Here is a 27,082-nt window from a genome sequence, read left to right on the forward strand (position 1 = left end):
CCCGGAGAGAGCCGAAGGTGAACCGACCGAGGTACGACAATTTATGAACACAAGGAGCTATTTTTCTGCTAAATTTAAAACGTTCAAAATAGAATTCTTGCTTATTATTTCCAATTTTACGTATTTTAGTAACAATTCCACAAAATAAATCGTGAAAACTTATAAATATTACCTCGATAATCGGCAGCACGAGAAATGACAGTTTGAGCCCCTTACGGGCCCTGTCATGTAAGGTCCACCCCGAGGGAGGCCAAGTACTCAGAGAAGTAGCCATCATGGCGGAGTCTTCAGAAGGGTCCACCGATTTGGCCTCGCTGTTGAGGACAAACAAAGTAGAGGCACTTCAGGCTACTGTCTTTTGTGGGCCTGTAAAATTTCTTGTGTGGACACGGCTGCCTGAGGACAATTCTTCTTGGATTTTAAAGTAAGTGTCAGGATTTTATTTGTGTTTTTCTCTTGCTAGCTTGTCGTGGGTGAATTGCCTCTAATACATTATCAACCAACCGATATGAACTCTGCAATGTAGCGTCGAGCTCCGTTTCGACCAGTACGGCAGAAATTTGCCTTTTCTTGAAAGAAAACGGGTCGTCTCTGGCAGTTCTTTCCGGTAGATTTGTAACTTGTGATCATGGCGATGGGATACTTTTGGGGAAGGGATCGAAATGTAGTCCGTCATTTGCATTTTCATACAGATCGCATATCTTGTCATGGGAAAAAAAAACTAAAATACTGTAAAACGCGCAACTTCCCTGAGGTTCCCAGGGATGACACAGGAATTTACGTAGGGAAAGGCAGTAAGACTAATAATGTCAAGGGAGTAGCTTGGGGGGGGGGGGGGGGGGGTGTCCTGGTGTGCCCGTGACCACTGCTTTGTAAGCAAACAACCAAGGAGGTCGACATGACAATCTGGTGGGTACCCTCACTTTGACACATTGTGACCTCCCCTTTGAAAAATCCTGGCTACGCCCGCACCCCTGAATGTGGGGTAGCTTCTTTACTCACTGTCTTGGTTAATAGTTTGCTTTTGAAATTTGTGGCCGAGGACTATAATATTTCTGACTCGTAAAACTTTTTCAATGCACATTTACAACATCTATTTGACTGAGCACTTCCCTTAAACAGATAACACCGGACAGAAAAAAAAATTAAAATTAAGTGACACTTCTGAATAAATACCCCATGTTTGAACAATGCTTCACCCTTTCAAAATATAGAAGCTAATGCTCTGGATCTGCAATACAGGCCTGCACCCTGGGCTAGTATTGGTTGTGTTTTGTATCTTGATGGAATAAAAGAGTTGTTTCCTTAACGATCCTTGCCCCTAAATAAGCACTGCCCTCTTTCTTTCATGTACACTGTATGTACAGGCACAATTGCAACATCAAATAACATTATGAGAAAGTGTTAGAATTCATGTGATTTTCTGGTTTATTAGTGCCTCTGATGGAGTTGATGTCTGGCATTTGCGACTGGATCAAGAACAGCTGGATTCCCATGTACGATTCTTGCATTCTTGTCTAACAATCAATAATGATGAAGTTATATTGTACAATCAAAATTATATCTCAGGCAGATCCAGGAGGAAAATGGGTTCATGCCTCCCCAGCACTCCTAGCCTGCAGTGCAGGCAATCTTACTAGGGAGCACAAGTCATGCCGTGCCTGCAAAACTTAAAGTTATCAATATGTTAACTTCTGAGGTGGCCTCTGTTATAAGCCTGGTGGTTTCTTTTGGAGGTCTCCTCACTGCTTTTTCAGTATTGTTGCTATCTTTTGTTATAATTTACATGGCAAATAAATGATGATGATGATGATGATGAAGTTACCATTTTGACCTCACAATCATTCACCAAGCTGTTATGTTGCCTATCACAGGCCCACCCCCTTGGTAAAAATCTTTCCCCAACTTTCCTTTGCTTCAAAAATTCAAGATAGTGGCCAATATTTCGTAAAGAAAATCTGAACTTCCACTGATTAAAAATAGGCCAGCACTGCAGGGTACACCTCTCTTTATTGCTGAAAAATGTAAGGACCAAAAGGTTTTCACCTGATCATCACTCTGCCTGTCTTCACTTCTGATTCCCGTTACAAATGGATCTGCACCTTAATAAATTTCTGTGAGCTAGATTTTGAAACTTTCATCCTATAATATGTATCTAAATTTTACTTCACATTGTTTTTGTTCATACATATTTATACAGAAAGAACTGGCAGAAGTTGACAAATATGAAGTTTATTTTGCAAGATTCAGGTAAGACTGTAGCAATCATTTTTGCCTTGTACAGTATGTTTCTCTCTAATTTTGAACTATTAAAAAAATAATGCGGTAATTTTCCTCTGTACCTGTCTACAGGCCTACATCAACGGCATCTTGACCTAAGGAAGCAGAAACAAAAAATAGTTTCAATAAGTTGATCTTTATGCAGGCTTTTCTTTTGATTTTAGATCAGAGTTTGAAAGTGGCTCCATTTCTCTGGCACTGTTAGCAAACAAAATAACAGTAACAGTTGGAATAGGAATTTCACCTCTGTGTTATGACCTCTATGAGGCAAAAGCAAGTGAGAAGAAAACTGAACTGCAGACAATCCTGTTCCGATTAGCTGACAGAGTCTCTGAGCTCACCGAGCAACTGAAAGGTCAGTCAATTATTATTATTACTATTAAGCCTGATGTGTGCAGTGTCCTTGAAGATTGTTCTGGAACTGTCTTTAAAAAAGCCACTGAACCCTCCTCATTTCAGGGCCTTTCTGTTCATTGTTTTTGTTGTTGTTGTTGTTGTTGTTGTTTTTTCAGTTAATAAGGTTAGAGTCATTTAATTTCATAGACTTTTTAATCACTGTATTCTTAATGTTTTCTAGTGTCATCAGATTCCTTGGAGAGACTAAAGAATCAAAAGGTATTAATATTTGTTTAACTCATCTCATTGTTATTATAAATAGTTAAGAATTATTGGACAAGGTTGAGCAAAATCTCTTGATTTCTTTTTTTTTTTCTCTTTTTGTCTGTGATTGTAGGATGGAGGTGCAGCTGGGTCATCAATATTTGGTGAGAATTTGAGCATTGCTTATTTTGGCTTATTTTTATTCTTTTTAGTAGTCATTAAATAGTAATAAATCAAATTAAGAAAGAGAACGCGCATGTATGGAAATCAAAGAACTTATTATATTGTATATTTTGGAATTGAATGGTTTAGATATCCCACCAAAGAAGACAGGCAAAGCTCCTCCTGTTAAGAGAAAGCAAGGTCATAGCCTCATTAACCCTGGCAGTAGAAAGTAAGAGCACTTTACAATGTCTTTCTTTTTCTCACTGGATACATGTATTTTGAACTTATCCCAACTCTCTTGCTGTCTAGGACTAATTATTATCAAAACCATTTCTGTCAAATACTGTTACAATACAAGCTGCATTTCTCAAGCTATCGTCTCAATTAATCCTGCATAATTTTCCATTGAGTGTTTAAGACAAATGTCATTAAGTTTTCTATATCACATGTGATGAGTAAGGCAGACAACAGCATTTCAAGGCAGTTACATGTGAACATCATGTACTATTATCAAGTGATGTTACATCTGATAATTTGCCAGTTCTTACATCTATCCTCTGGTTTGTCTGTTTCCCATTCTGGGCTAATTTTGTCAATAATCATCTGAGGGCTGTGGCATCTAGGATTTATCACTAGTCTTTCAAGTTGCCCATTAGTTTCCACAAGTTTTCAACTTCTGAATAATATTGAGCCAAGTGAATGATCTGATAACTTTCAAACAGCCAATAGAAACAAAGTTGTTGGTTAATGATGCAAACTTGCATAACTCTATACATGTATGTTACAGAACTTTTATAGTCAAACTGCTTACTTGAGAACTACAGTCACCTGAGTATCGTGTTTTAGCGGAAGTTGTTTGTGAAAAATTTTTCTTATGAGTTAAGGGAGATCTACATGAAGTGAAAAAGTTGAAAAAATAAAACAACCAGTGAGGCATGTTATCGTGAATTAAGGGTGATATGAAATGAAAACTTTGATAAGAAAATGACAGCAACGTTAAAAAAGAAGTGAAGCAACTGAGTGATTGTGTTAAAAAATCATTTTGGAAGGAGTTTTTGCAAGTTAGATGTTCAAAGTTTTTAAAATGTTACAATTTTTTTAGCTGGACAATTTTCTGAAGAGAAAGCAGGCTGAATTACGGTTATTTTCTTTTTCTTTCAACAGATTAAAACCAGCTAAAGGAGTACAGTTTGATTAGCTGCCAAATTTCTTGAAAATAAAACATGTTCAAAATAATTTTTGGGATTGTTTAGCTTGTTTTGAAATTTAGGTCAAAATTGTATTTCACTAAGTAATAGAACTAATTGGTTGACATGTTATCATTACACTCTGTTTTTGTCAGATACTCTCTCCATTTTGCCAGTCTAGACCCAATTCCCATTATCTTTGCTGCAAAAGGCTGCATTTTCAGATAATGTTTTTCAAAGAGCTTTAAAATTATGTCTACTCAATGATATTGAAATTGTAATATTTGTTTTTATTTTGTTAGTAGTGGTTAAAATTTGGTTAATAAGTTTACTTTTGATGTGAAATTATAAATCCAGTTTGTTTTTTCCTGTGGAACTTCCTTTTCTCAGTACTTACTGTACATGTAGTACTGTATAATATGAGACAAAGTGAAATTTAATACAGCTGTAGGTTTATTTTGTGTCAAACAAAAATCAAAATTTCAACCATGTACATATTGTACAAGTTGATACATTGTTGCTTAAAATTTTGAAAGTGTAATAAATTACACAGCTTGTTTTTCTAATTTTTTGTTGCTTTGAATTGGTTTGAGATTAGTGCAATAATGTTACCCTCCAGGTGAGAGAGAAGTCTTGGGATATTCAGTACATGTGCTAACTTCATTTATAAGGGGTAGCTAATTCCATGTACCTAGACGTTCCACAATTTTTATCAGTAATTTAAGAAACCAAATACCTGATCAGATTGGTAGAAGGGTTTCATCTTTGGTTGTTGACCCAACTGGTTGCCATAGTATATATTATACATGTATTATTTTGTAATTGATGGTAATGATGCAAAAGAGATGGTCAAGTGTTTTTGAGCTGTTATTTCAACTCAGCATCATAGACCAAACTATTAGTTGATTTCCAATTTTTTTTAGTCAGGGTTTGGTTATACTTAAGAATAGAAACATGTACCATGTTTCTATCAGGTTATAGAAACACAAGTGGAAGTTTGGGAGAACGAGAAATGCTGCAGGAACACGAGCCATAGACGAGTGTTTCCACAGCTTTTTTGAGTTCTCCCAAACTTTCATGAGTGTTTCTATAACTCAATAGAAACATGGAGAACGTGTTTTCTATTTCTTTTTGAAAACACCGTGAAAAAAAAAGAAGAACTGTTTGTTTACTTTGATCATCAAAATGTAAATTAATTCTCTTTGCTCGTGCCATCATTACGTCAACAGCTTGTGCTAGTTCTGTGTTTCCATTGAGTTATAGACTGAAACACGATTTTTAACCAATCAGTGCACCTATTTTCTTAGGACTGTTTTCTAAATGTTAATGATAGCATGATAGTGGGTATATTTTTGTTGGAATGCTAATTTGTTTCTAGTAGCAGTATAATTGTTAGATCTGAGCATAAAATCTTGGCCAGCAAAATAAATGCATTCATGTACTTTGGTGTGCAGGTGATTACTGCATGTGTTCACTGTTCATAAACAGGGTTGTGTTGGTCAATCAAACTATAGTAACTGGGGTGGGATTCAACTGCCAACAGCAGACTGAAATTTTAAGATAGATCACAGGACATTTGGTAGCATAATTGTGGTGTTGCTGGACTCAAGATTCCAATATTGCAAGGTCAAGATTCCAACCTGTCTGTGTCCTTATGTTTTTTGTTTTTTTTTTTTGCACACTTGATAGTTTAATCATCGATTTGCTAGTATCATATTCCACCAAGCCTGTAAAAACTGGTTGTACTAGTAAAATGTTAGGATGACATGTGGACAGGGTTCTTAGTTTAACCCATAACCCATAACACCTGTCACAGGTGTCACTAGTAAGTGTTACGGCAGTGCTGCAAAAAAGTTTTTGATCAGCAGAACAGTTCGTCTATCAAATGCAAATAAAAGAACAAATTTAGGAGCAAATGAACAGATAACGAAAATGTACAGAAAAGATGTTTGAAGAAAGTGAGAAAATATTGCCTGAAAACGAAGGAGAATGCATTTCTGAACATCTTCATTCAAAAAGGTGTGGTGGCCTCATGGTTAGTGCGCTCGTCTCCGGATTGAGCGGTCCAGGTTTGAGCCCTGGCTGGGGACATTGTGTTGAGTTCTTGGGCAAGACACTTTACTCTCACAGTGCCTCTCTCCACCCAAGTGTATAAATGGGTACTGGCGAACTTAATACTGGGGGTAACCCTGCGATGGACTAGCATACCATCCAGGGAGGAGTAGAAATACTCCTAGTCGCTTCATGCTACAGAAACCGGGATAAGCTCGGGCCTGGTGGGCCACTTGGCTCGTATGCAGACTTTACCTTTTTTTTTTAATTCAAAAATGTATTGAGAGAGCATGCTCCCAGAGCCCCCTAGAGGTTGAGGCCCCCATGGGCCCAAACTAGGGCCTTCAGCCTGTTACACCTGTAAATTGCAATCCAACAGATGGTCAAAATTCTCGTGAGAACCCTGTGTACACCTTGGGGCTGAACTGAATGATGATTGTATGTGGTCATTGTGACGTTTCAATAAAGGTGAAGTGTATGAATCTTCCGACCCATACATGTAGTTTGGACAAAAAAAAAACTATCTGCTACAGAGAGGGAAGTGGCTGTTAACTACATTGTAGAAGAGGTTTGACAGTACATGTAGCAACTGCCACATTTCAGAAGCAAGTCAGAGTTATGAGCTCCATCAATGATGTGCCCCAAGACTTAAATGAGACTTCTGTTACCTTCAGTTACTTAAAACATTTTTGACTTGCTTCAGCTTTAAAACCTGTTGGAATGAGAATTTGGGAAGTAAGTTTTAATTTCTCCTTACCTTGTTCCTCCTAAGGGAAGCTGAAGTAGAAGTTGCAGGTGATAACAACACAGACCACACAGTACACATATCAGTGCTGGGAAATGACCAAAACCTGGACATCTACAAATGCACAGATCCAGGCTGTGAGCATTTCTGTACCAAGACCAATAAGAGATACCACTGTCCCTTGTGCAACAACAAACCACAGAAACCTGGCCGCATGCGCAGGCACTTTGAGAAGATGCATTCTGGCAAGCAGATCGTGCAGCATGAAGGTGTGGTTTGTGTTGGTGCAATTTAATTTTATTAGTATAATAATTTAAGAGCCCCTAATTAGGGAATCCCTGTAAACATTCAGGAATCTGCTTAAATTGGGAAAGAGTGGATGCTCTTGAGTTGTTAAGGAAAGGCCCATCTTCACTTTGGAGGACCCATCCACCAGGCCCCATCAAATGAGGGACACTCCTTCCGAATAATGAGCAGAACCATTGGTATAGGCAAACATTATTCCAGATAAGGATTCAAGTTAAAGGTTTTTCCCACAAATTACAAAATATGATTGTCATTTCATGTAAACTGCAACTACATGTAGATATACTCTTTTACCTTTGTTAGGTTATCAAATGTTACGCTGTAAGTTAAGGTGCACAAAAGCTAATGGCCGCATAACCGACAACTCCCACTACCACTGCTGTCTATGTGGAAGGGTTCTTGTGAGGAAGGTTCACCTTTACTGCCATCTGCAAGCCCATTCAGTTGGAAGCATGCGTGAAATTGACGAGATGCTGGATGCAAAAGATGAAGCAGAAGAAGGGCCTTTAGAGGATTCTGAAATGGATGATGACGATGATAATGACACTACCCTAGACACGTCACAAATTGCCACACTGGACGGCTCAGACCAAGATAATGTGGTAGCTTTATCTGATGGCACCCAGGTAACATTTCACAGTATTTCCATAAATATGCACCCTCCTTCCAGGACTTGAAAAAAACCCATGAATTCCAGCTTGCCCTTTGGACAAGCAGCTCTCAAATCTTGCTTGCCCTGAGCAAGTCTGAGTTTGCTCTTTTTTATTTTTGTTGGCAGACAACTTGCTTGGGTGTTTGCCCATTGGGTAAGTGACAGTGAAAAGTTACTCACCCCCCAGGAAAATTTACTTGTCCTTGAAAACCAGACAACACTTTTTTTGAGCCCTGTCCTTCCCCACTTTTTTTTTTGAGCCCTGTCCTTCCCCACTTTTCTCTAAGAGCCCCCTCCTCAAACAGCAAAGGTCCCACTTGGGATAATGAAATTTGAAATCAAAGCCCACATCAATACAGCTGTGTAAATGCAGCAGGAATTTGAAACAAGTGATACCTGCAGATCATTGTGTAGTTTCCGAAAATATCTTTACCTCCCCACTAAGGGTTTTTTCCCAAGCCCCCCCCCCCCCCCTTAACCCTCTGGAAATTCCAGTTAAGCTTGATACATTTCTTTAAATGTTTTGGTGTTAGAGAACCCTAAACCTCTAGGAAATTCCAATCCCTTCTGTGAGGGTAGTATGGATATTTTCTGGAACTGCACCTTAAGGAAAAAAACCCTCAGAACATAACACTTGTTCTATCATGACGTGCCACATCTTTTTTCCCATCAGAATACTGACTTGATTTCTATCTGTTCATTTTAGGTTGTGTTTGTACAGTCCATTCAGGACAGTGAAACTCTGACTGTGGTTCCACTGGATGAACAGTCAGAAACTTTGCAGCTTGCACAGTCTGTTGATCAGTCTGACGTCACTGCTGTAGTGACCACTGCCGCTGATTTAAGCACAGGTCTTCAGGTGTTGACATCAGTGTCATCCAGTCTTGATACTGAACAGCAACAACTGTCACAGGAGCTGACAGTCAAACAAGTAGAAGCCATGCTGAACCAAGGTGTGCTTCAGTTATCAAGAATACAGGGCAAAGGGATTGCAGCATTACACTGGTGTAAAGCCTCATTGATTTTCTGATGGCTTATTGCTTGATCATCGTTGCCTTCCATAGACTTCAAGCACTAACTTGAAGCGGTGCCCTGCCTTCCTCTATTTTTTTAGTCTGTTGACCTCAAAACAAGAGTAAATACTCCAGGTTAAATGACTGCTTGATAAAGGGCAAGAAAGTATGTCCATTATTCACCTAGTACCTGCATCGCACTCTATGGACTAAGAACTAAATGGGGCTTCTTGTAATCTACATAGTCTATGTTGTCCTTGTCCGATGTCAGAGATTTAACTCTAGTTGCTGTTATGTTTTCTTAGGTGGAGAAAATACTCAAGATACTTCAATATCAACGGACTCATCACAGGGTAATCTTCATAACATCAATGAGGTGAACACAGACATGCCACCATATGCAGCAGAACAATCTACTGATATTGACATGGAACAGGCAAGTGATACAGAGACTGGCCTGTCCAAACAGGCTCCAGACGAAGCAATGGAGTTTGAACCATGTCTGCAGGTAACTGATCTCCAGATGTCTGATGAGAACAACACAACAGTACAGCATCCTGATACAAACATAACACAAGTATCTGGCATGGAACAAGGCAATCTCCAAATTACTCGGGTTGCAGCATCTTCTGATGTTCTTACAAGCCAAACAGAAGACATAAGTGCAGGAGCAACCCAGTTAATTACTACAACTCCTAACACTTCAAGTTCACAGTCTGTCGCTGATCAAGACTCTTCCAAACTTCTCATGATAAATCCAATGAGCAAACCACTATTTGTGGATGATAGTGGTAGCTCACAAAATGAACAAAAAGCAAAGTCTCCTCGACAGGATTCTCTATTGTTGGTCGACGCATCAACTGAACCGAAAGGAGATGATCATGTTTTCAAGGTTCTTCTGAATAATTTGTCTCCAGCTACCAGCTGCTTTTGCCATCCATCTGTTCTAAGTGAGAAGAACAGTTTGGATGTTCGCAGATGTAAGAACACTTTCTGTGATTGCAGGTTGTATCACTGTCCACTCTGCACCTGTTTGCCTAACAAGCCAGGCAGGATAAGAGAGCACTTTAAAAAGATCCACGCACAGGACCTCATTGTCAGATATCAAGGTAAGAATTGCAGTTAACCTTTCCCTTCCAGGCACAAAAGTTAAAGAATGTTAATCCTTAAATTGCCAAATTTTTCTCATGTTAGTTCTAAAAGCTGGCCAGTATATCAAGATTCTTGTCTATTTGATTAGCAGTATTATTTGTTGCCTACTAGACACCATGTATTGGAGTTCAAAAAAAACCTGGGGCTGTTTTCTTCCTGATTTCTTGATCATCTGGTTTGATTCGTATTTTGAACATTGTTCTTATTCTTTTGAATGCAAGGCAGACTTCTTTGTGAGCTTGGTCTTCACAAAATGTTAACAACTATGTTGACTAAATTAAGCAGTCTGAAAAATGATGCTGCTGCACATACCCACATCACAAGGCTAATCAGTGAATTACCATTTTTCCATGTACCTGTTGTAGGTTATCAAATGCTACGATGCAAGCTTGGTTGTTCTCGTCCAAGTGGAACCAAAGTCTTTAATTCACATTATCACTGTTGCATTTGTGGTGCAATCTGTATCAGGAAGTCAGGAGTTTATGAGCACATGCGTGTCAACCACTCTGTACAACCCATAAGCAAGGAGAGCCTCTCACAACTGCCACAAAATCAGAGAATAAAGTTCGAGGCACCATCAAAACCAGTGGTAGTCCAAGTCCCCCCAGTCCCATCAGGACCTACAGGAGCTGAAACTCAGCAAATCCAGGCTACCCAAGCCCAGACCCCGGCGAGTCAAGGTGTGGTTACAGGGGCCAGTGCCAGTCCACAGACAGTGACAGTTCAGATTCCACAGCAAGGTTACACAGATGGACAGGGGCAGGGGCAGGGACAACAGCAAGTTGTAATACTAATGCCACAGCAGATCACTCAAAATCAGCTCCAAGCTCAAGTGCAAGCCCAACAGCCTATTGTTATAGTCATGCCCCAGTCTGGTGGGGGCCAAGTGGCACAACCCATTGTTATGCCAATGCCTCAGGCCCCCAGCAACTGAATCTGGCTGTGTTGCAGACTGAATATGTTGATATAAATATGATAAACATAACTGTATGGCTTTGCCTCCATTCCCATTATGAAACTGATAATAAGCAATAGCTGGATTCCTCTGTTAATATTTGTTTTGTTATCTTTGTGCTAAGGTTTAGGTTATTGTCTAATAATTAGTTCACAAAGACGTTTACACACCAGGTAATTTATCAAGTTTATTAACAAATTTGTCAGCAATAATTTTGTTAATACATTAATCATGTTATATATTAATCACATCATTTGCATTTGATTAAAAATAATGTAACTATCTTCTTTTATAATTTCTTCTATCTCAATGTAACAGAATTAGGTCCAGTACAATATCAGGCCTAGGCAATATTAAAATGGACAACTGTAGAGTGGCAGATGAAGTGTGGTTCCAAAATATATCCATACCCACCCTATGGAAGGAGTCTAGTAGATCAATGAAAATTCCAAGGGTGGGTGTTTTATGGAAGGTATGAAGCCAATCTTACGGGGGGGGGGGGGGAGAGGGGGGAGGTGGGTTCAAACCAAAAACTCTTCTGTGGGGAGGGTATGTATGGATTTTTTTTTTTGGAACAACATGATTTTACGTATGTATGTCAATCTTGTTCTTCTTGATTATTGTAAACCTTGAGTTGTTCTAAACTGGTTTGACAGGTTGTGACCTCATGTTATATGTTATTGTTCTTTGTGAAGTGCTTGGATAAAACACAAAAAGAAGCAGTTGTACTGATCCTAAGATTACACCAATTCCATTGGGAACCTGGAAAGGAACATAAACACAGTCTGAGGATCTTTCTTAGATCAATACATGTCCCATTATAAGTCAGAGATGATTTAATTAAAATTACAGACAGACAACTTAGTAGTAAATCATTGTGGATGTGGCAGTCAAATGGTACATGTAAGTGCACTGGACTTGACACCAAGGAACCACAAAGAATTTGAGGGCAGCCAGTGTCATGTGTTCTTTGGAACTACACTGAACCTGACAATTCTTAGCATTACCTGAATTTTTGTTTTAAAAATGAGCAATGTACTTTTTGCAATATTCCAATCTGTTATTTCAAGTTTCCAAATTCTCAGAAGATCAAAACAACATATTCTTCAGGGCTATGTTTTGAGAACTGCCAACATTATTGCTGGAGATTCACAACAGAATGTCCACAATACCTACTGAAGCTCTAGGTGGTGCCAGATCCTATTGAAAGCACTGTTGAAGTAGCCTTTGTAAAGATGTGACAGCTGTAACTTTTAGTACCAATACTTTTGCCTATTACTGATTTGATGAGAATATGATTTCGACTGGTACAGTGGAACCCCACCTTACTGCCACACTGTTAATACAGCCACCTCATTATTACAACCACTTTATTCTGGCCCAAACAAAAGCTCTGTCAGTCATTTTCTTATTTTAAGAACGGTGAACCCCTTAAGTGCGGCCACCCCATTAATACCGCCAGATTTTTGTGGCCTATTGGTGACTGGATTAACAGGGTTTCACTGCACATGGTTAATACTCTTGGCTTTAACTACCAATTCCCTGAGCATGCCACCTCTTGGACATGATCAAGGAGTTTCAAAATGCTCCACTCACCAAAATGAAATTATCTTGGACTAGTTGTCCATATATTGTCCAAAGAAGAGACACAACAAAGGTCGCCACACACATGGAAAATGTCATAAATTCTGTGCTCTTGTATCTTATCACGTTAGTCTGCAAAAAATATTTAAAAAAATAAAATGAAGTACAATACTGGTTTTGAGTTTATGCCTGTACAAACCAGGAAAAGAGAACAATACTCACAGTTGGTGACATATTTAATTCATGTTTTACATGGCTTTGTTTAACAACAAAACATTTCAAATCTTTGTTATTTAGTAACCATATGATTATCAGTTGTTGAGTAAGGCACAACAAAATGTTTGGTGACCAGGTTTTAATGTTCAACTTGTGTTGCTGCCACAGGCAACTGGCTCACTTCCAGTGGCAACTTTGTTGGCCTTTGACATCAATGACAGTAAAGCGTGCGAAATTGCAGGTGATGATATTGTTACCATTTGAAACTAGGAAAGTTGCCTGTGGCAACACCATAATTCGAAGTCCAAAACTTTGTTACCAAAGTTCTGTCACGCATTACTTAACTGATAATTGTAGTATTCACATGTAGTTTGATCGCCCTTTGAGTCCTTGTGGCCCTAGAGAGGCACAACTACAGAGTGGCTATTGTTTTCTAGGGGATCGAATTCAATTTTGCAAGTCTTGGATTATGGAGGAGGGAAAACTGGAGAGGACACCAACAACCAACTCACCCCACATGTAACCCCAGGTCAGGGCATTGGACAGAGGGAAGGAAAGCATTCTCGCTATGCCAACGGTTCTCACAACGTAACTCTATGTATTAACAACATTGCACTGTAGCCATAAGCAAATATCACTAATCAGAAAAAAAATTAAAATGAACATGTAATATAGTGTCTTACCACAGTTACAAGGGGTGATCCATACACTGCTATAGTAAATCCACTAGCAACAAATCCAAGATGGAAGACAGCTGTATCATAATCACCAGCATAATACTTAATATAAGTTAACAATGAACACACTCCCACAAATGATAGTGTCAACCTCTGGGTAAGATGCCTCTGTGAAATTAACGCACAATTTGAAACAATTGTCATTGTAACAGCTGATTCAAGGACCAGAATGGGACGGGCTAGTCAGATCTAAAGTGACAGGGACGTACAAGGGAATTTTTGGGTTCGTATTTCATGACTTGGGGATATTTATGAGATTAAAATATTTTTCCTATGGAATAAGATGTCATGTCATTAAATTCTATTTTTGATTATATTGTCACTACTGTAGATGCATTGTTTTTTTTGTAGCTGATTTGAACTTGAATTTGAACGGGTTTAAAATGTAGGAATACTGATATACCAGGACAGATTAAGGTGAGAACCAATGGAAAGTACTTACCTTGTCTCTTGTATTAACGTAATAAAACAGAAGATATGAAGACTGTAATACAATTCCTAGTATTCCAACTGTGTATAGAGGAGTATCATCTGTTAGGAGGCCATACTTTGTCCAAAGAATGGAACTAAAACGAAATTAAAACATGACAGAAATTTATATTCAAGCACTTCATGCATTAAATTGTGAACTAAACACCCTGTTCAAAATGTCACCCTGAAAACCAAACCCCACCCAAGGCACAAGTGAATCCTCAACCTTACAGTCCAAGATATTCATATTAAAAAAAAAAAGAATTTAAAGTGAGAGTGAGAAGCTGTTTGCTCAACCCTCGCCCTTTTTTTTTGATCTTTTGCATTTATAGTTTTCAATGACCACTTTCCTCTGTACCCAAAGAGGCCATTGTGGAGAGGTTTTACTGTACAGTCGAATCTCCACTAACCGCCACCTGTCTGATCCACAACGGCCTCTCTAATTTCTGATACTTTTTATTTTGATTGTGTTTGTTATTTATATGCCACCCTAGGCATTAAAAAAAAATGTTATACCCCCGAAAAAAACCAAGTGTCTTATTTACACCCCTACCTCCCCATAACGACCACCTCTTTACAATGGCTACTCTCCTCTGTCCCCAAGGTGGCCGTTGTGGAGAGCTAGAGGGCTAGTGATTTAAGCCTAAACAAAGTTAAAACCAGGAGAACAAGAAAATACATTTACCTTAGACAAGTAGTCAAAAATGGGAAGAAAGTTATATTCTTTGTATTGCCTTGTTGTTTAATTTTTGAACAGACTTGTCTGAAAAGAAAGGAAACGCGGCAAACAGATTAAAAAGGTGTAGAGCCATGAGGCTCTCGTCTGGGGTTCGGGATTAAAGATTCACTATAGCTGTAAACCAAATTGCAACAATTTCAAAATTTATGAGTGCTACATTGATCGTCGATCGTTTCTACAGAGCAAACTACGTAACACGAGAAGGAGAAGACTCAGAGAGAGCTTTGTATACGATGAAAGACCAATGACCAAAGGACAAATAATCTTTGTCAATAATAATAATTTAAGCTTAATTAGTTGCTAGGAAAAATATTCCCGTAAAGAGCTAGTTCTTTCAAAAGCAAATATATCATCTAAGTAGCTAAATTTTTAGAATAATTCCATACCAACCAAACCCGCGTTCACGTCCTGAATTAACAAAACATGAAATAAGCTTGGTTCGCATGTATGAATTTTTAAATGAACTGAAGAGATCACAGCGTTTCGTTGTTCTATCTTTACTTACATTCCAGTCGAAAGAAGCCCAAATTGAGATAATGTTGCACTCCATGACACAAACTGTTTAATATCCATGGAAATCAGTTCTCAGTTGTGTTTAATATCCATGTACATGATGTTTTCTGTTCGAAACAAGTGTTTCTTGTCCTTTCACTATGCCATTTCTTCTTCGTGAGATTGCGTTACCAGTATTTTGGGAGATTGGGAACGACAACACTCGGACTCGTGCATGGAACGCCTGGTAAAATCTCACATTGCGGGGCTAACTAACTATACTATGGCCCAAATGGCAATTCACGAGACAAAGAAGGTGCTCCGACGTGAAATAAAGAAAAGGGTTGCAGCGATGACCGATGATGCTAAACTGAAAGAATCTACATCAATTGTTAGCAAAGTAAGTTGTGAATCCTCGATTTTTCGAACCTCCCGATATCTCCGCGAGCTAAAACAGGCTGAAAAACGTTACCCTAATCCCTCAGTCGAACACTGTAATTTTACACCCGATTTCTCCAGTTGCCCAATCTTTCAAACCATTTTTCAAACCATTTTTCATTTCCCTTGGAAGCTCGAAAAATCAGGATCCCGCTGTAAGTTGTAGGAAGAGTAATAGACTGTAATACTATTCTAATTTTTTAACTTCTTTTAAGCTACTTGGAATGGAGGAGTACAAGTCCAGCAAGAGAATTTCTGTTTATCTCAGCATGCCCTCGGAGGTTCATACTGAAGGAATTTTGAAGGTAACATAGTGAGTGATTACCATTAACAATCATTTCATTTTATGGTTGCCATAAAAGCTCCTCCAAGCTTTCCATCCCCACTCCCCCAGCCCCAGAGAGAGGCTTACATCTTAAAGAATCAGACCAAGGAGGGAGGCATAAGGAGCTCAGAGCTCCATTTTTGTAGAAAAACTTGCAAAACACTGTTATACTGTAAAGGGTCAGTAAAATGCAATAGAGAGATGGCAAAGTGCATGAAAACACATCCCACAGGCTTTAAGAGTACTGTAATACCATGCACAATTGATAATTGAAATTACCAAAACATTGCATGAAAAATTCCCCAATACCGCTACTGCAAACCCCATTGTTCTGACCTTTGTCAAAGAGGGATACTGGAAGAGGAGAGCTTGTAAATATAACAGAGTGCTCCCTAAGCAATGCCAAAAAAGATTGAATATTTGTTGAATTCTAACTTACTGGCATTGACTGTGTCTTTTTTTTTTTTTTTTTTTTTTTTGTCAATCTAATAAACTGCTTTCACTGATGTAACAGGATATATTCCAGACAAAAAAGTAAGTAATGAATTATAGTAATTGATTGGGGTAAATGCAATTCAATTATTGCAATAATGACAGTTGAAGTGTGTGAATGATCATTGAATATCCTGACTCTTCAACCTCAAGATTAAGACTTTTCTTGATAATTTTTTGACCTCAGGTTAAAACTTGCTTAATTGCTTTCATTCTGTGTTCTTAATTGTAGAAGTACTTGCATCCCTGTATGTTACAATTACTTACCAGTAGATCATTTAATCACCAACAGAGAATTTTTAAAACAGCCAAAGCTTCTTGCTAATATCTTAACAGTTTGTAATTTTACTTTAATAGTTAAACCTATTATTCTATTTTCAGAGAATGTTTTATCCCTCGCTACATAGGCCCAAATATGGACATGGTTAAACTGCACTCCATGGAGGACATGCTGTCATTGCCAGTTACTTCCTGGAATATACAACAACCTTCAGGTGATCGATGCTGCTCTATTTATGTAAGAGCACTTTGACACCACAATCATTTGAGGGCTCTGTGGCAACAGATAAATGCAGTGTTTTAATGTGGTTTGGACTTTAAATCATCATATAAATACCATAAAATTCTCAAGAATGGATATTGAGAATGTAGGAATTGATAATGAAATAGTGACTTTTTCGACAAATTGGTACTCAACCTTTAAAAACAAACAGCATATTCTAGGCCAAATGAATCCTCAGATTATCCTGCAGCTTTAGGGACTTCTCAAATCCAGCCCTCTCTCAGTCCATAATTGCATGACCATGGTTAATAGAGGGAAATGGTTATTAAACCTGACAAAGTTCTTTGTGGTATGTTTTTGTTGGCTATCTTGGGGGTTCAGCCCTGCACAAAACCTGGCAAAATTTTAAAGGTGGAAGAGTGCGCTTATGCAAATAACCAATAGAAGCATCAGTTGCAATTATGTCATTTATGCATATTAAATGAGCATAAAATAAAAGATGTGCAGGGTCAAGGACCTTCAAACATAAATGTTAGCCTGTTTGTGTGCACTTCTTTGAAGTTTGCTGGACTTTTTAACCATTCCCTGTGTTTGACCTATGCTCAGCCTAAGAGAACTGAGTGGAAAAGTGTGAAGAGAGCACAATCAAATTCTTCAGATTCAAATTCACAATCAAATTCATCAGATTTTGGAATTAATTCATACTAAAAACCATAACAATTTGTTCAGAGGAAGATGAAAGAGAAGAAGCAATCTCATCAGGGGGTCTGGATCTTATTGTTCTTCCAGGACTTGGCTTCACAAAGGTTAGTCTAATTGTTCATTATTGCGAAGGACTATTTCTAAATTCTGTACGACTTGCTCAAATATGATTTTTTTTTTTAATACATCAAAGGAGATCAGTAGAAGTGAAAACTCATATCAGTACACACTTTTTTCAGTGATGAACATTTGATCAGTTCCAGGCTCAAAATGATAACTTCCCCCTTCAGTTTGGTACACATTTACTTTGTTAATTGCACGGAAACCAGGGGCCCGTTTCTCGCAAGCCCCGGAAACTTTTTGGGCCGGCAAAGCCATTTTTAGATAATCTGTACCTAAAAACCGAGAGGTGTATACGCCTGAAACTCCTTGTATAAAGAGAGCCTCTGTTCGTATTAAGAATATTATGTGAATAAAACAGCTGTGTAATCATAAGGTTTGAGATTTTGCTGTGGCTTTCCAGGTGTGAAAACTTTTCGGGACCTTCGAGAAACAGGATCCAGAAAATGGGACTGTAGAAGTTGCTCAACCTAATGCCCCCTAAAAATGCCAAGATAAAGAGGGAGAACTGTAGCCCCCACCCCCTATCTCCCTTCCCTCCCCTCCCCCCAGGAAAATCTTCCTATGGTCACTGGTCAGTGGCGTTCTTTTCTTTTCTTTCTTTCAATGTTCTGTCTGCGTAATGTGAGGAGAATTTTATTGCTCTTTTGATTTTGTTTTTCATAGAATGGTCTTCGTCTTGGTCGAGGAAAGGTAAGCATCTAAAGAGCCTACCAAAATAAGTAATTCAACTGATGGCAATTAAAAAATTAAGTTCAGGGAGGTTCGTCCCTAGCGCACTAATTTCATATCAGGTCATATAAACGTAATGGTACTATAGTCACACTTTAAGGCCCTCCCGGCCTATCACACGCAGTTGGTTGAAAAACAGGAATTTGCAAAATAAATAGGGCTGATCGTAGAATAACCAACGGCCACAGTAACTGATTTACAATACGAGTGTACCACAAGCCGTGCAAAATGCCGCCAAGTCTTTAAGTCAGTGTTGCCACGAAGAAAAAAGGTCAGAAAAAATTGTTTCACACATGCGTTGAAATGCTGCTTACTTATTCTTCAGGGTTACTACGACTCTTATATTATGAAGTGCATCGAAAAATGTGAAAAGAAACCTCTTTTGGTTGGTAAGTATACGAAATTTACATTGGAATCCCGATTTTTCGAACCTCTAAGGGAAACCAAATTCAAATAGTTCGAAAAATTGGGGTTAAAATTACGGTGAAACGACTTTTGGTTCGCGCTGAGCTAACGCGAGGTTCGAACTGGGACGGTATTGGGTTTTTCAGTTCTTATTGGTTGTAAAGCAAAAATGGAACAACTTTTTGCTGGGCAAAGTATCTCATACCACTGGACTTAGCTAATCTTAATCCTGTAACATTGTATCCTCTTCTTGTTCGTACTTTCATATTTTTTTTTTCTTTTTCAGGTTTGGCTTTCAGCACTCAAATCTGCGATGAACTCCCAGTGACAGAACGGGACATGACGTTAGATCACGTGATCTCCGGGGAACCGGATTAAAAATACCTGTTAAGCAAGTTCAGTCGATTAACTTACAGCAATGAGTTCTGAGCTGTCTGAGCTCCGAAATCAGATTAGAGTTGCAGAAAAACAAATACTACTGTTCTCGAATCACAATTACAAAATAAATAAACAAATAAATATGAATATCGTTTTAAGACGCCTATTTGACCAAAATATGATAAATTTTATACTGGTAACTTGATAACGAAGATATCGACCAGTTTTCTCGTGCTGTCAGATCACAAAGTGACACCGGTTACTTCGATAGCTAACCACCTGTTACAATAAAAAGTCGTTTTAAAAAGTTGTTAGTAGTGTTTACGTCCTGTGTTAAACAAGTGGAAAGCAAATATTGCTCGGTTTGCAGAAGGAGCAAGCCAAATATTTCAAGTTCAGGGTTTCTCTTGCGGACACAACTGGTGTAAGTTGTCTCTCATTTCTTCAAATGTATGCTAGTAATTCGCCGAAATACTGAGTGGATGACATTGCCTCAGTGCGTTCCTAATCCGGTTTAAAGGATATTTAAGTAGGGCGCTTGGCATATGCCTTTCTATTCGACTGATTGCGTTTTACGACGAGGCGATGTTGACGCGTGTTGCTCTGGTTATTTCAGCCCTGTTTCTAGGTAAGATTCTAGGTAAGAGATTTTGTTACTTCACGTCACTTTCTCTTTTGTTGATATTCGTGTCTTCTTTCTGGTTTGTTATGTCTCCGCACATTTATTTTCCTCATTTCGCAAAATCTGGAGCAATAAGTTCTGTCCAGCCCCACCCTGACAGGCTTTTACCATACCCTTCCGCACCGTCTTGTTTTTTTACATATACTATAATGCTTCTTTGAGGATCTCAATGACGGCTGACGGTTAATCTTTTGACTTTTTCACAGCTAAACGGTTTATTTATTTTCCTTACGATTAACAAAATTCTTTGAAATTAATTGCCACTGTTTTAAAAGGTTAAAAATTAACTTTCATTGTTTCAAAAAGTTAAAAATTTGTTTGGATTGCTGAAAGACACATTTAGGTCTTAGGGCCATTTAGGGATGAAAAAAGTTATTATCATAAGAATAGTTGCCAAATATAAAGTCTCTAGGCTTTTCCTTGTACTACCAAGGTCACCAAACCACAGAAACGTCTTGAAAAGAGATCTTGAGCCTTTCACTTTCGTGGCTACTTTTTTTCTTACTGTTAACATTTTCTGCGGCTAACGGTCAAAATTTTCCAATTTTTGCGTCTAACGGCTAAATTTTTGGCCCGTTTTACGACTAACGGTTAACTCCATCGAGACCCTCTTGTTTAGGTAGCGTTGGGTAACTAACTCGATTCGAAACGCTCTCCTTCCAATGACCGATTTTTATAAGCGCCCCTATTCCAATAGCTCCCCTATTCCAATAAGCGCCCCTTACAACAAGCACCCCTGCATTGCGAAAGTGGCATGCATGCGAGACATTGATGTGTAATAGACTGATTTACAGACGGGAACTGATATGGTCTACTTTCTCATCTGAACCCAATATCAACAAATCGCACAGACCCGAATAGTGTTTGGGCCATGCGAAATCTTATTGTTACAGTTCTTGAGTCAAAAAAAAAAAATCAGTTGTTTTCAATTTAAAATGACTCATCACAATCCGATGAGAAATAAGCACTCTGTGCCCCTCTGTTCCTAATAAAACGATCCCTCTCCAATAAGCTTTGAATCGGTACCGTATTTGTTAGTATTAAATGAGAACGCGAGTTTAGAGCAGTTTTCAATTGAGTGTCACAAAACCAAAACCAAAGTAATCACTCTAGCCAATTAGAAAGGACACAGACAATACAGTGAACCAATCAAAACTTCAAGTAATTACATGTAGCTGACGTGAAGCGCGGGAAAACGGGTGCAATCGAGCGCGTCATGATTGGTTTTGGTTTCACTTCTGATTGGATGAAAAAATTGACCGAGCTTTTAAGTGCAAAACAAATTACTTTTCGACACTCATATGAAAACCTGCTCTATACAACGATAATAATAGCTGATAGTGAAGAAACTCTATCGCATTTTTCATGTTCAATGCATTTTTATTATTGTTGTTCAGTTATTTTCGTTCAGTATTGTCTGAGTGGCGTCCTTAATTATCGTCGAAGTGGATTTGGGGAACACAAACCACAGATCTGGTCAGGACCTAGTCCGTGTTTCGATAAAGATGGAGTTATGAAATTTGTAAGTTTGATGGGCGGATGTAAGTGAAAGCACCATTACAGTAAACAACTAAGTAACTTAATTTTACCAGGGCAGCCCAGGCTGGTATCCATAGGCGCAACTCTTGCCAGAGATATATATGCCTATAATGGCCTATGCAGCGGGGCTCCACCCGCAAAGGGAACCTTTCCCAGGCTTTAGGTATATAAAAGGGTAGGGATTTCACAAGATGAAGTATATGAAAGGGTAAGAAAATCTGTCATTTAGTTATTTAAAGGATCCTTTAATTAAAATATTTCAAACAGACGCACTTAAGGCTGGATCATTTGCACTACACGGAATATGACAAGAGATTTATCCATAATACGGCCGGTTATGAAAGGATGCAAAAGGGTCACCTTTTATCAATCAAAGGTATACGAAAGGGTACCTTTCCTGTAAAAATGGTATACAAAATGTTAAGGGGCTGGACCTCGGCGTGGAGCCTCCCCGTGTAAAACTTTTAAGAGTACACCCGCGGGCCCAGTCTTCGGTCACCAACTTTTTTTTCATTCTCTAACTTTACGGTTCACAGTCGCACATGACCGTAAGTGTTCTACGGTAATCCGTGTCTGAAGTACTTAGGATTTTGATGTTTTATGATGTTTTCTTTTGGTTTGTTTGTTTATGCTTTTTATTTCTTGATCACAGCCTCCGCCTAAAGACCCCCCTTGGTTTACTGACGATAAATGTCATATGAGTGTCTGTGCAGGGGCGCTCGTGTTAACCAAGTCCATGTGTTTTATGAAAGGAGCTTCATGTCCTCCAGTAAGTTCAACACATTTATTTTACGTTCTCCACAGCTCTTGGATATATGGGTTATTGACCAAGCGTGAGGTCAAGATGACTGGATACTGACCAAGTTCTTTTTTCGCGTGATCATGAATCGAGGTCCATAAACACGCTAAAAAATAAACGCAGCCAAACTCCAGCCATTTTGAACGAACAAGCTTGGTCAATAAAAGACTTATTATGTGGAAAAAGAACACAATTTTCTGCCGGGACACAGCGGGTAATCCCGAGCGGGCCAGATAGCGCCATCTTGCCCGCTCGGGTAGCCAATCACAACGCAGGATTCAGTTCCGTGACTTGCCCGTACATGGAGCTAGCCATACAATAAAACATCTTATTTCTCATCGACATTTCTAAGCATATCTACCCTGGTTATCACCTGAGTGTGTACGTATAAATGTAGAATAAAACCCTCCCATTTATATCAGCGTGCGGAAGCTGAGGACCTAGCTGGAGCTGAAATCAGTGGTGTATTGACATCTGGCCTTGGTACTTCAGATCGAAGTCTTGCTTAAGGCATGCGACGGCCGGCTTTACAAGGTGGCCGTTTCAATTGAAACCACCATCAACGATTGAATGTTATCTTTAGTTAGAAGATTTCTTTTGCCCTCAGGGTCAATACTTGGCGGTAGGTCCCAAGCCTTCTTCTCCTGCAGACTGCTGTGTGTGTAAACCATGTAAGTTTAGCATTGAAAACTACGCCTCTGATCTATTTTCAACATAATTCTTTAGATCCGTAGAAAACCCAGGAAGTGAGCAAAGATTGATATGGATCAAAGTAAAAAAGGCGAGACCGACGGTTTCTTTGCCCAAGTTTTGTTACAACTGAAAAGTCATTAAAAACAGTTTTGCATTTTGTTGGCGAACTCTTCGGGTTTAGATTTTAAAAATATCACGAGGCGGGAGAGAGGGAGGGGTCCGAGAGTCCTCCCTTTTGCTTCAAAATGTAACACCCGAAGGGCCAAACATCTCCCCTTTTTTCGGAACACGAATTGGTTAACTACACTGTCCCCAGTTTCTCCTCTTCCAGTAGACTAATGAGCAAAAGAGGCCCATTATAGGTGGGGTGGGGGTAGGGATATTATGGCCTAAATATCCCGTATCCCGTTAATTCCACGTTTTATCTGATCTAAATACCCCGTATCTCATGAATGTTTCCCCTAAGTATCCTGTCTCCCGTTACTTTTTTCCCTAAATTTCCCGTATCCCGAAACCCCCTAATGGGGCGCGACTAGAAGAAACAACTCTTGAGAATAACTTGCATGAAACATGAATGCCTTCCACAAGTTCATAGAACTCTGATGGTACATAACCTGGGAAGTGAGTTTAATTATTAATTATTCTTCGTCATTTTAAATAACTCAGATGAGCCCCTGTAACAAGCAGCAACGAAAGAACGCTGTTACTGAGGATAAAACTTCCTACCTACGCTAACGAAACAGCAAACAGCAAAGAAGAATATGACTTCTTAACAACCCTCAGGCAGTCGCCGCTGCATCGAGATTCTGATAACAGAGAAGATTGGTTTCCAGCGGCCCTGATCGACGAATACCAGTCTTCAATTTACACTCGAACACTTTACAAATTTTATTAACGTACCAGTCAGAGCATGGCATGATTGATTGACATACGATGTCACGATAGCATGACTGATTCTTTGGCGAAAACCGCTGGCTAAGTAAATTAAGTTGGAGTTACGGCTGCAGGTTATTTGAACTCACGCAGCCGCGTTTCATGAGGAAACGAATAAGGAAGGACCTTTTATTTAAACTCTTTTACCATTAGTTTGGTTTCATCATCAATATCGCTGCGGACGATTCTTCCAAAGATCAGTAAAAATTATTGTCTGGTTTACCTCGTTGAAAAACAAACGCTTTTATATCGCTGCCCTTGAGTCTAAATATCTGCTGTTAAGAATGAAATAAAGCATTTATATAGCACTTCTAAAATATAAGAAATATTTCAATGCACGATGTGAAAAATATGAAAAAAAAAATGATATAATACAATAATATGTAAAAAGTATCTACTGATGTTTTATGTTACTTAAATAAAAGTCGTCAAGTTCTCCTACTGACTTTTTGGGTCAGAGGAATGGGTTGTTGACCAAGCGTGAGGTCAAGGTAATGTGCCTGATTCTTTTTTTGTGTTTATGGTCCAAGACATAGTCGAGCTCCATAATCATACAAAAAAATGACGCCAAGATCCAACCATCCTGACAGAGCAAACTTACTCAATAAAGAATTTATTATATGGCCGGCGAGCACTTGGCCGGCGCATTTTGGACACTACTGCCCGTTCGGACAGCCAATCACAGCGCAGGATTGTGGTTATCAGTTATTTCTGCTCCAGAGCCGTTTTATGTCCCGCAGCAGTGGTGTTTTGTTGTTGGTCAAAGCTGCTGAGCATCGCGTCATTGTAATGGTGAATTTAAAGAAGGCAGTCGGAGTTAATATGAGCTTACTTCGCTCCAACAGGATTAAGCGCCCTCTTTCTCACTACCAGCTGAATTCTGGAAGTCTTGGCTGGTCTTACAAGTGAGGTAAAGTAAAACCATTTAGCAGTCACTGACGAATACTTGCGTGCTGAGGTGGGCCACCTGTTTCGTTTCCTCTGATTTTGAAAGAAACTGAGAAAACAGGGTCATCTTGACGCGATAGAAGTCATCGCTATCGAAATCGTGAGCCAGAACGGAGAACCGCGATCTTTCTCATGTTTCACTAAAAATGCTCTGATGCTGCTAAATTTGCACCACGTAGACAACCAATGAAAATAATTCTTTTCATCATGGACCAGAATCTAGTGCATTATTAGCGTGTATACCAAAAACAACAACAAACGCGAAAAAAATGACTGACGGAGGCAGGTGCCTCGGTTTGCCAGTTAGTAGCTACGACCAGTCTTCTCGTGCTGTCATATCACAAAGTGACACGGGGTACTTTGATAGCCCTCCACGTGTAACAATAAACACTCTTTTTGAAAAGTTGTAGTGTTTACGTCTAGAAAAAAGCAAATATTGATTTGCATGAGGATTGCTTTTGTCGTTCAAGAAGCAAGCTGAATATTTCAACACAGGGTTTCTCTCATTACGGACAGAGCTTTGGGGGATTCCTTAACGGACGGCCAACACAAAAAAATGTAAAAAAAAAAAGAAGTAAGTTTAACGCTTTTGAAGCTCTTAACGGCTCTTGGATAACGTCTTGTTTCTCGTCGACATTTCCATGACTTACATGTAAAGTTATGCATACGGCTGCCTTGAAAATTTAAAATTAGGAAATCTGATAATCACCCCAGTGTGACGTGTTCGTATAAATGCAGACAAAAACCCTGAAGAGGACCTAGCTGGAGCTGAAATCAGTTGTGTGTTGACATCTGGCCTTGACACTTCAGATCGAAGTCTTGCTTAAGGTGTGCGACTGTAATGCTATTTTTTGGTTAACGAGATTTTCGTTTTCTCTCAAGGTGAATACTTGGTGGTAGTTCCAGATTCTTCCTCTGCGACAAACTGCTGCGAATGTAAACCATGTAAGTTAAGCGTTGAAATAAACCTCTATTTTCAACATAAATCTCTAGATTATAGAAAAATAAACTATAAAATATGAAATAACGTATAAAAATTTCTCTCCACAATGAAGTCTTCTTACAACAGAATAGTTCGTGAAAAACAGTTAAGCGTTTACTTTCCATGTTCGAGCTCTGGGAGTTTAAATGTTATAGATAAATGACTGGGACAACTTGTGATCACGATGGTGTTCTTGTGGTGTGACCGGAGGAAGGCCTCCCTTTTGCTGCAAAACGTAATACACGAAGGGTCAAACATCTCCCTATTGGAGCTAACATTGGTCTGACTTTCATGCCGTCCTCAGACCCAGCTCTCCTCTTCCAGCGATTGACTCAGTCCTCCCTCGGCTCCGCTCCTCGTTTTGTGTATCTCAGGATTCGCCTCTGTCAATAGACAATATTCGTATTCCCTGTATTGGACTGGAACTAGCTTGCAACTGAGGCTAACGCGGGGAGTCTTTTCAGATGCAAATGCCATTTATCAAATGCAACAAAGCTGCTCACCTAATCTTACATCTTATCCACTTACGACAGCCAGTCTTGTAAAATTCTACTATAGCGTTATGTACTAATCGCGCGAAAGAAAGGAAATCCGTAAAACTTACCTCTGGGTTGTTCAATCCCGAATTATAAATTACTTCCAAACATTTCTTCCTCTCGTCTTTTCTTATCTGCTTTTCTTTTTCACCAATCGCGGAAGTTTCCAGGTTAGAACTTGAGTTTGAAGAAAGCTGCGGGGTTGTTTCCACCATTGATCACTGGGCTGATATTCAATAGGCTGCTACTTGAAAACTCAAATAACTCTGATCAACGGAAAAAGTGCAGTTTGCTTCTTTATTAACGGGCCCGATTTTGTCACTTGCAGTTGAAGGGGAACTTGACTTTTCTTTTTTCTCATGGAATAACGCTTTCCTGGACGAATTTTGCGTCTTAATGCGACTCTTTTTTTGCCTTTGCGCACCACAAGGCGAGGTAAAAGGGTTTGATTTTGGTGAGCTCCGAGTCCGTTTGACTTTCTCTCCTCCTTTCCCAAGATTTACCTGCGTTGCACATGGCACATCTTATTT

The 27,082-nt window shown here is 39.1% G+C and overlaps 4 protein-coding genes across 6 annotated transcripts; 3 read left to right on the top strand and 1 right to left on the bottom strand.

Annotated features, from left to right (window-relative positions):
• The first annotated feature begins 234 nt into the window (after positions 1–234).
• LOC110053890 (uncharacterized) lies at positions 235–11,391 on the top strand. The gene is made up of 12 exons (XM_089284052.1): positions 235–424; positions 1,436–1,496; positions 2,201–2,250; positions 2,445–2,635; positions 2,858–2,895; positions 3,014–3,044; positions 3,193–3,274; positions 7,057–7,298; positions 7,639–7,961; positions 8,694–8,940; positions 9,306–10,109; positions 10,518–11,391. Exons 1-12 carry the CDS (start codon positions 276–278, stop codon positions 11,084–11,086), a joined length of 2,787 nt encoding a protein of 928 aa, XP_089140178.1. The 5' UTR covers positions 235–275; the 3' UTR covers positions 11,087–11,391.
• Positions 11,282–15,528, bottom strand: LOC110053921 (sugar transporter SWEET1-like). The gene is made up of 6 exons (XM_020760232.2): positions 15,360–15,528; positions 14,801–14,878; positions 14,087–14,210; positions 13,591–13,752; positions 12,704–12,823; positions 11,282–11,869 (listed from the first exon to the last, which is right to left on the bottom strand). Exons 1-6 carry the CDS (start codon positions 15,425–15,427, stop codon positions 11,747–11,749), a joined length of 675 nt encoding a protein of 224 aa, XP_020615891.2. The 5' UTR covers positions 15,428–15,528; the 3' UTR covers positions 11,282–11,746.
• A 31-nt stretch (positions 15,529–15,559) lies between these two features.
• Positions 15,560–19,750, top strand: LOC110053922 (5-formyltetrahydrofolate cyclo-ligase-like). Its single transcript, XM_020760233.2, has 8 exons — positions 15,560–15,746; positions 16,000–16,089; positions 16,624–16,643; positions 16,983–17,095; positions 17,833–17,909; positions 18,592–18,618; positions 18,983–19,046; positions 19,349–19,750. The coding sequence occupies exons 1-8, from the start codon at positions 15,582–15,584 to the stop codon at positions 19,438–19,440; spliced, it is 648 nt and encodes a 215-aa protein (XP_020615892.2). The 5' UTR covers positions 15,560–15,581; the 3' UTR covers positions 19,441–19,750.
• A 66-nt stretch (positions 19,751–19,816) lies between these two features.
• LOC110053923 (uncharacterized) lies at positions 19,817–24,527 on the top strand. Of its 3 annotated transcripts, XM_020760235.2 has the most exons (5): positions 19,817–20,068; positions 21,520–21,644; positions 22,314–22,430; positions 23,068–23,131; positions 23,820–24,527. In XM_020760235.2, the coding sequence occupies exons 1-5, from the start codon at positions 20,026–20,028 to the stop codon at positions 23,831–23,833; spliced, it is 363 nt and encodes a 120-aa protein (XP_020615894.2). In that variant the 5' UTR covers positions 19,817–20,025; the 3' UTR covers positions 23,834–24,527. The 3 variants fall into 3 exon arrangements, with proteins under 3 accessions (XP_020615894.2, XP_089140181.1, XP_020615893.2); XM_089284055.1 differs by lacking the exon at positions 23,068–23,131; XM_020760234.2 differs by lacking the exon at positions 23,820–24,527 and having other exon boundaries at positions 23,068–23,180.
• Positions 24,528–27,082: the final 2,555 nt, after the last annotated feature.

Source organism: Orbicella faveolata, unplaced genomic scaffold, assembly GCF_042242905.1.
Source record: "Orbicella faveolata isolate gen_17 unplaced genomic scaffold, um_ofav_v1 contig_13, whole genome shotgun sequence".
Taxonomy (NCBI): Eukaryota; Metazoa; Cnidaria; class Anthozoa; order Scleractinia; family Merulinidae; genus Orbicella; species Orbicella faveolata.